General features: G+C 36.9%; 1 protein-coding gene across 1 annotated transcript; it reads right to left on the reverse strand.

The window, feature by feature from the left end:
- Positions 1-6182: 6182 nt before the first annotated feature.
- On the reverse strand, positions 6183-9128 carry LOC113662619 (gastrin/cholecystokinin type B receptor). Its single transcript, XM_027177597.2, has one exon. It carries the CDS (start codon positions 8615-8617, stop codon positions 7328-7330), a length of 1290 nt encoding a protein of 429 aa, XP_027033398.2. The 5' UTR covers positions 8618-9128; the 3' UTR covers positions 6183-7327.
- Positions 9129-9518: the final 390 nt, after the last annotated feature.

Below are 9518 nucleotides of genomic sequence, written 5' to 3' on the forward strand. Positions count from 1 at the left end.
CATATACAAAATCACAGAATAAACAATATTAGAGAATAATATATACTTTTATATATTATAAAATAACAATAACAATAAAAATGGTTTATAAGATGATATTCAATTCAATTTTATTTGTATAGCAATTTTAACAATGAACATGGTTTTAAACATTGAGAACTACACAGTAAGTGTTAGGTATGTGCTTAGCATGTCTACCTGTTATTGATATATGATATGAAATCAAAATAAAACTTACTCACCTTGTAGTTGTGTAAAATCTGGTACTGCTGCTTACATTGCTTACACTGTTTTACATTGCAATCATCTTTTGTTGCTTACAGTATATGTTAAATATGTTCCTACACAAATGTGAACAGCCTGAATTGCTCCAAATTGTTAACCTTTTTTTTGTTAATGATTATTTTACATTTTATTTGATTTTATAAATATTTTAAAATATTTTTTGACATTGCCTTCAATATTAATAATAGAAATATTAATATATTTTTTAATATTGCCTTCAGTAATTCAAATAATTGTGCATTTTCAAAAGACGTCTGCATAAAATCAGGACTTTTATTACTCTTTTAATTTTGTGTCCACTGACAGGGGTTTAAGGAGAGCTTATGTCATGCCGGAAAGACTTTTTGTGTGTGTCCCTAATACAGAAAAAAATTATGAGAGGAGTTTAAGCTCTTTAGAGATGACATTTATAGGACAGCTAAGGCTGCAGGATCGTCTGCCAGAATGCTGAAAACCAAATACCCTTCAGCTGCCAGTCCGCACCCCACACAAACACACACCCGGTACACTATGTTTCTTGAATGTAAATTATTTCAGTAATATGTTGGTATTTTGCTGCTTTTAATTTCCAAATAAAGAATATGAACCCCACAAAAATAAAATGAGAGCCACAAATAAGTGAATAAAAAACACACATATATATATATGGATATACTATGATATAAACTATTTGGCCAAAAGTATATGGACATCTGACTATCACACTCGTCCTATTTCAAAGTCATGGATGGGTTCCAGTCTTTAGTGAAGGCTGTCCACTAGACGTTGGACTGTGACTTTGGTGATTCGTGCGTAAGAGCATTAATGAAATAAGGCAATGATGTTAGGAGACGAGGATTGGGATGCAGTAGCTGTTCCAGCTCTTCCAACAATGGCAAACCATATCTTCATGGAGCTCACTTTATGCACAGATGCATTGTCATGCTGGAACAGGTTTGTTTTTTAGTCCCAGAGTGGGATCTTAATGCTACAAGACATCCTATATAATGCAAAGACATCCTATAACACTGTGTAAAGACATTTTGGGAATAGATTTTTAGGAAGGAACCCAAAGGAACCCAAAACTGTCCAAGAGAATAGGTTGTAAAAGTTGCAAGCTCTGTAAATTCACCTGTCAGGTGGAACAAAATTTCTATTTGTACCTTTTTAAACTCCCCTTAAGTCAGAATTTTTATTCTCTTAAAACAATTAACAATGATAAAATTTGGGCATTGAATCATTTATTATCACCACAAATGAATTACAGCAAAATCCTTTACTTTGTATATGAACCCCGTCCATCTGATCAACAACCCAGAGTCTTAACCACTTGAGCCTCCACTGCCATATAGTACTTTATGTAAATTTGTGCAGTGTCCCGGTTGTTAGAGCTTTGTAAATGTAGTTGATACTAAATAGCTTAGTATGCAAATGGAATTTCTATAAGTTACAGGTTTCAGTTATTTTGTCCACCTCATGTACATATAAAAGCAGATAGAAATCCAGCTACTGTATTTTGCTGTTGAAACCTCATGAGTCAAGAGAAGGTGAAGTGACACTTGGCTGTAATTGAAATGTTTGATCATCCTGCACTTTGTTCCATGCACTAGATCCTCTCGAACCCGAGTAAACTGGGGCAAGAAGACTAAAAGTGAAAGACACATAAGTGAAATACAGTCCACATTAAAGGGCAAAATAAAAAGCTGTAAAAGTAGGTGTTACTTTTAAAATCTACCAGGATTCCCATGAGGAAAACTTACACAGCTTCTAATTTCAGAATTCAGTTTAATGGCAGATCTGTACTCTGAAATTAGAAGCTGTGTAAGTTTTCCTCTATTGTGTTTTATTCCTAATTACTGAATTGAAATATCTTCAAAGTCATCTCAGTGCACCTTTAAATCACAGTACATAGTCACAGCATTGATTCTGTTTTGCTTTGCGTAATGGCTTAAATCATATTGCTTGAAGTCTCATGGTGTGCCGACCAATTCAGTCTAAAAGCAAAAGAAAAGAACTAAATATCATATTACATGTTACATCTGAGGCATGAGCTTATTTATACATAATGTTATTGCTAAAACCTCCACAGCATGCTAGGTCACTGGCTTGTATCCCCAGCAAACATTTTTTTAAATAGATTTATATCCTTATTTGGGATTTAATAATATTAAATTGATTGCAACTGCTTTTAAACCACACTCATTTTATAGCCATTGGAAAACCCTGGCGCTTAATGGAGAGGATGAAAAAAGAAGGAAGTCTGGAAGCACTGGGAAAGAGACACTGTTTTTGGAGTCTAGCACTTTACCAAAAAACAAAACTGAACAATTTTATTATTACAAAATAAAATGGCTTTCAGTTCCTGCTTTCTCATGCTGTGTAGGCTTTTACGCTGTCTTAAATCTTTCAGAGAGTAAAATGCAGCTCAGTTTATGACAGTTTAAATCAAAGGTGATTTGTTCTTGTAGCTTGAAAAACTCCTTGGTTGCAATCATAAAATGTTTGTCGTATTGCCTTGTCGCAAGGTGAAGCTCAATCCACTGACGTAGCATACATGCTCATGACACTGCATACAGATGAACATGTATATTTTTTGTCAACATATATACACAACATAGCCAAATGTTTCTAGACATGTGACTGTTACACTTCTATGTGCTTGTTGTTGCACATCTCATTCCAGATTTGATAATATCCTTCAGTCTTCTGGAAAGACTTTCCTCAAGACTTTGGAGGCCTGGGGTGCAATTGGTGTTCCAGTACATCCCAAAAGTGTTCAGAGGCTTTAAGGTCAAGGTTCTGTTCAGGACTCTTCCTTTCTTCCATTCCAAACTTTCTCAAACCATGTACAACTTTGACATAATAGATAATAATACCATGGCAGCAGTATGGAGAAGGTTCACTTTGTATGTCATGGTCAGTTTAACACATACTATAATGGTTTCTAAAATGGCTCTGATGCTCATATTTATTAGCTGCTCATAGACTCATAAGTTCCTGGTAACACAATTGTATATCTCTAAAGCTGGTTTGTGACTATGTCCATGTCCATGTCCAACAATGTCCACTGTACGAATTTGACTGACTTGAATTTAATTGGGATTTTCATGCACAACAGCCTCTAGAGATTACACAGAATGGTGTGAAAAACACAAAAACATTGAGTGAGAAACAGTTCTGTTGGAGGAAACACCTTGATGATAAGAGAGGTCTGAGGATTGGATCAAGCTGCCAAGAAGGATATAGTAACTCAAATAATCCTTCTTTACAACTGTAGTGAACAGAAAACATATTAACATGCACAAAAGATCAAACACTGAGGTGGATGCCCTACAACAGCAGAAGATCACATCAGGTTCCACTCTTGTCAGCCAAAAACAGGAATATGAGGCTATAGACTTCTTGTTATTTTCTTCTAAGATTATTCGTCAACACGGTGTATCAGCCTTCAGACCCTCAGCACACAGGATGTTTTTTGCCCCATTCTGTGTAAACACTGGAGACTGTTGTGTGTGAAAATCTCAGGAGATTAGCAGTTTCTGAAATACTCAAACTGGCTTATCTCATATCTCAACAACCATGCCACAGTTAAAGTCACAGAGATCACACGTGTTTGTCAGGAACATTTACTGAAGCTCTTGATCTGTATCTGCATGTGCTACTGCCACATGATTGGCTGATTGGATAAATGAATGAGCGGGATTATGAGTACTTTCAAGTGTTCACGTATTTGTATTATAGACAGTAAGTACAGTTAAAAAAAGTTTTTGAGAAATTTTTAGGTGATTTCGCTTCGGCACATTTATGCATTCATACAAATCCTATTTGTTGTAATATTGGTCACTAAACCTTTTTTTGTTCCACTCCATCTGCCATTGCATTAAGTGTAATGTGGTCAATTGCGGGGCAAGGTGTCTTAGTGGTTAGCACGTTTGCCTCACACCTCCAGGGTTGGGGGTTCGATTTCCGCCTCCACCTTGTGTGTGTGGAGTTTGCATGTTCTCAAAATAGAAAATATTCACAATGTCAAACAGCACATTTTAAAATTGAATAAAAGTATTTAAATGAGTGTATTCAATATTATATAAATTAATCTTATCCGTTCACTCTTCATTCTAAACTCTCCATGGTCGTCATCTCGTACCCATAGAGCACTGGTGACACTGGCAGATAAATACTCACACAGAAACAGAAAACAGAGATGTGTGATTCCCTTTTACCTTTAATTTCTACCTCCTTATTTTCTTATGATCTGTAATTTTCCATTCTATAGAGCAGTCAGGAAAGCTTTCTGAATTGCAGGTTTGACAGAGATGGAAAGGAGAGAAAAGTGGTGCTGATGTGCAACAGTGGGAGATTTATTTGTACTGAGCGACTCACATTTCTGCCGCTGAGGAATTGGTGGGCAGCAGCATTAAACCACACATCACAACTGACATGCCCACGGCAGCAGCGTTAATCCCTGTCTTCACCACTATCTTCTCTGCCAGCTGGCATCAGGTTTTCTGACCGTTTTGCTCCATATATACCAGTGAATGTAGAGTTCAGTATTCCAGCTTCGTTTAATGTGATCAAACCCATTTGATAGAGAAATCATTTGAATTTCAAACATATGAATTTTTCTGTGCGCAAAGGTCCAATGTCCTTTTTAGAATTTACTCTTAAATGAATGTACAGGTTTTAATTGTTTAACTGATTTGCATGCCTTCCCAGGTTTGTAGCATCTGCAATAACAGTTAGCGAGATGAACTGGATACTGGCATACATGACCAAAGCCAAAAAATTTTGGCATAAAAGCTTGGAAAGGACTCAAGGATGTAATTCAACATTGTAACACAATCTTAATTAATAAAAAAAAAAAACATTTACAGCTCGGTTGAAAATCCTTTCTGATGAATGACTGCATTAAGTGACACGCTGGATATTTTTTTTCTTATGATTCTTTTGCTCTAGTTAAGAGAGCATCTTTTTTTGCCATTTGAATTTGCCTCAGTTTGTTAACCCATTTTATTAGGTTAACTAATATGTTAGTGGGCATGTGGTAGCCTAGCGGTTAAGGTTAAAAAAAAAGGTTAAGGTTAAAAAAAAAAAAAAAAAAAAAAAAACCTTTGACACTTTTTCATTGTAACTTTGAACAAATGTTTTAAACTCATGGTATCTTAAGTATGTAACCTAGTGAACCAGCATTAATGTATTCAGTCTTAGAGATTTAAGCACTTATGTACGTCGCTCTGGATAAGGGCGTCTGCCAAATGCTGTAAATGTAAATGTAAATGTAAGGTGTTGGGCTAAGAATCGGAAGGTTGTGAGTTCAATCCCAGGTCCACCAAGCTGCCACTGTTGGGCCCCTGAGCAAGACCCTCAATTGCTCAGCTGTATAAAAAATAAATGAGATAATGTAAGTCGCTCTGAATAAGGGTGTCTGCCAAATGCCGTAAATGTAACTAACATGAACAAAGAATAAAAAATCAGAGGCCAAAAAATTTCATTTACTGATGTTTTTGGGTTCAGCATTAAATGTCTTTGTCATGTCATACTCCAAAGTGATGTTTATTGGCTCAGATGATAGTACGCACTTTTACCTAGCTTAGTTCGGGGTAATATTTCCAAGGAATATTAAAAATAAACAAAAACAGTTTTATTCACACAAATATCTTTAAAGTAAATGGTAACCCATTTGTTTGCTCTCTGAGATGCCCCGAGTGCATCTCATCTAATCTTCTAAAAGCCAATAAAATCCTGTGTTATCTGAAAAAAAAAAATTAAAAAACAGCATCCTGACTAATTTAATATCAGACTTGTGGTGTAATAAATTTGTTTACACTGATTAAATATGACATTCTATTATTTTCCTGTATTTATTAATCATTGATTATTAATAATATATATCTGAAACGACAACGAAGATGTACCGGGTTAACATTTAATCAACATCAATAATGCATACGTTATGAATTTCTAAGCATTATTTATGGTTTATTAATGCTGTAGTTCATGTTTTTTTAATATAAAATAATGTTAGATCAGGGAGGTTTGACATATGTAAAGCTCTACTGTCTCAGGAAGTTAAACACTGCTTAATATGTATATCTGGAACAGCCAGTCAAGAACAATTCACTTGGTAGTGAAGAAAAACTCCAAAGCCACTTTAGTAGATAGAATCTAAACTGTATGCTATAGAAAATATATAGAAAATCAATAGCAATTCATCTTGAAACAGTTTTGAAGCAGACAGCATCCTTTGTGATGCACATTCTATAATAATTCTATAATAATTCCTAATTGGAAGATACATAAAGAATTCATTATGCTTTGTACAATGCAGTAATTTTGTGTTTTGTCCCGTAATGATTTTTAATGAACATTCATAGATAAACACAATAGCTAAAAGGAATTTAGATCAATGTTCCTAAAAACAACCTTTCAGTCATTCTATTCAAGCTGAAATAATTGCAGAAAGACTAAAAAGCTGCTTTTCACAGACACAATATTCAAGCCAGTAGCAATTTACATCCATTTAGGTACACGGTTACATCTGTCTCAACACCTGAATAATATTGCACAAGTAAAATTCAAAAAACGTTGACGCTGATAACATTTTTCTTTTATGTTATTCTATAGGCACAGTCTTATTGCATTGCCTATACTCAGCTCATACTGTCATAAATTCGCAGTTTGTGTACTGCAGTCCTGTGTTCTGTGCCACTGTGCTGCATCATGTTTCCGAGGAACATTGTGTCCTGATGTATATAACCGTCATAGAGAAATGACAATAAACTCCTACTAGACTCAATTTGACTCCCTTACAAATGAACATGCCCAGCAAAATTAAAAAAAAAAAAATACATGATTATTTTTATATAAATGAAATAAACTCACTTACAATATTGAACTATGGCTTCCAGTTCAGAGATTTTTTTCTCGAACTGTGGTTTGTTACAGTGCTCATTTGTATATTTCTGAAAAGACAACACTGCAATAAGAATTAAAGAAAGTTCAGTGAAACAACAGTGATTTCAATACTGAACACTGCAGGGTTTTTGTGCATTCAGGTGTATATCCATCAACCAAATACAGTCTCACATGCACTTATGGTAGATATGCTTCTACTTCTGTTTAATCTGTTCCTGAAAATGTAGCGTTTTGTCCATCTCTGCTTTCCTGTGCTGTATTTAGTGGATGATGAACAAGACTGAAGTTTGAAGGCAGAGTTCACAGAGGACGATTGTCTCTGAGATGTATTAAAAACAGACGCCATTTTCTCTCTGTAGCTCCTTCTGAACCTTTTTGCAGACCTGTACAAGTCGCCAACAAAGCAATAGCATAGCGGGTTGAGCGCTGAGTTGGTGAGGCCAAGCCACTGCGCGAAAGGTCGGCTCTGCAACACCCAACTGTGCTCAATGTGGCTGGGAACTTCTTTGTCCAGAGGCTCTGGCATGTTAAAGTCAATCCAGATATCCACTACATAGAGAGGAAGCCAGGAGAGGGTAAAAAGCACCACCAGGGCTAGCACCATCTTGGCTATTTTCTTGCGCGTCTTTTGCCATCCAGCTGACCGAGTTGAGCTTGACATGGCAACTGCACTAAACTGATCATCAGTTCTCCACAATTTCCAGGTAGTTAGAAAACATATGATGAGGTTGAAAAGAACTGGAAATCCATACAGAGCACAGAAAAGTAAAAAGTTGTAGCCTAGGCGTAGTCGTACTTTAGACCAGGCCTCGACACACACCGTTATCACATGTGAGCCATCCGTTGTCAAGGAAAGCATCTTGGTCTCATTTGTAAAGACCAACGGAGCACACAGGCTGGACGACACCATCCAGACCATGGCTATCATCGCACCAATCTTCCTACCAGTGAAGAAGGATCGTGCACGTAGCGGACTGTGAACGTTGTAGTATCGGTTTAAGCTTATAACAGCAAGGCTCAAGACACTCGCAGACACAGACACGGCCTGAACGAACGGCACGGTACGACACAAAAAGTCCCCAAACACCCAAGCATTGTACACCTGGTGACCCAAGTTCACAGGCATACACACAAACACCACCATCATATCACAAACAGCCAAGTTTATCAGCAGCTTTCTGGTAGTAGAGGCACCAGCTAGTCTGTTCCTTCTTCGAGTCAGGACCAAGAGCGCCATAATGTTCCCCACAAATCCTATCAGAAACGACACCAAATACATGACCATCAGGACAATTGTGCCAGGTTCATGTCCTGCAAAAAGAAAGTCTGCAGCAAAAGGCACTGTATCATGAATGATACTCCCATTATGGTCCTGCCTTAAGAAAGAAAAGTTGGTCGGAAGGAGGTGTCCAAATTTGGCATAAATGCTTGAAAAATTCATGTTTTGTCTATTTTGCAAAGATCCACTAGGAAAATCAAAGGAAATCCCAATAAACCAGGTGATCAGGACGCTTCACTCATGCAAACAAATAGAAAAGGAGCATCCTGCATGTCCTATCATCATCATGTAACAACACAAGCGCGTAATTAGTCATTAATTATCCATCGCCATCATCCGGAGCTCCAGCTGCACCAGGGAAAAGAAAAATAAACGCACAGCGCGCGCGCTTTCACCGACGCTGCTCCAAAAGTTGATTAGTCCATATGCAGTATCTACAGCCGGAATGTCTGCCTGCATTGTTAATAAAGGTTGTCCCTGGGGTAGAAACAGGTGAATGTACGCCTGTCATTAAAAGGTGAATAAAAAGTTGGTGCACGCGGAGAGGAGGCGTGTGCACGCGCTGCCAGTCCCACTGGCGCTGCGTAGGCTATATGCTGTTCATCTGCGCACGTGAACCCTTATAATGAAGATGATGAAGATGATGAAGTTCCTAAAGACAAACCTGTGAGGTTCTTCAATTATAGCGGAAATTTCGTAAGTTAAAAAAAAAGTCTCTGTTCTTAGTTCAAATATTATTCATCGTGATATTTTAATGCCATCTGATTCACACTCAATTTAAAATGATATGTTTTTTGTTAATACTGGGACCAAAATGTCTCCGTTGGAATGAGTGGGGATTTGATTGACAGTGCAGATGAAATATAGACGTTATTATAAACACTTGTGTAGGCTAACTGTACATTCTTTATAGTTATGTAATGACTGCAGCTTTAAACTTGTATATATTATATATGTATTATTCACTGTATGTGTGTGTGTGTGTGTGTGTGTGTGTGTGTGTGTGTGTGTGTGTGTGTGTGTGTGTGTGTGTGTATATATATATGCACATAAGGGAAAAAAT

This window comes from Tachysurus fulvidraco, chromosome 8, assembly GCF_022655615.1.
Source record: "Tachysurus fulvidraco isolate hzauxx_2018 chromosome 8, HZAU_PFXX_2.0, whole genome shotgun sequence".
Classification (NCBI taxonomy): domain Eukaryota; kingdom Metazoa; phylum Chordata; class Actinopteri; order Siluriformes; family Bagridae; genus Tachysurus; species Tachysurus fulvidraco.

What these genes read in the sequence shown, in the direction of transcription:
- LOC113662619 (XM_027177597.2), bottom strand. Translation starts at nt 8,617, where the DNA reads ATGAATTTTTCAAGCATTTATGCCAAATTTGGACACCTCCTTCCGACC.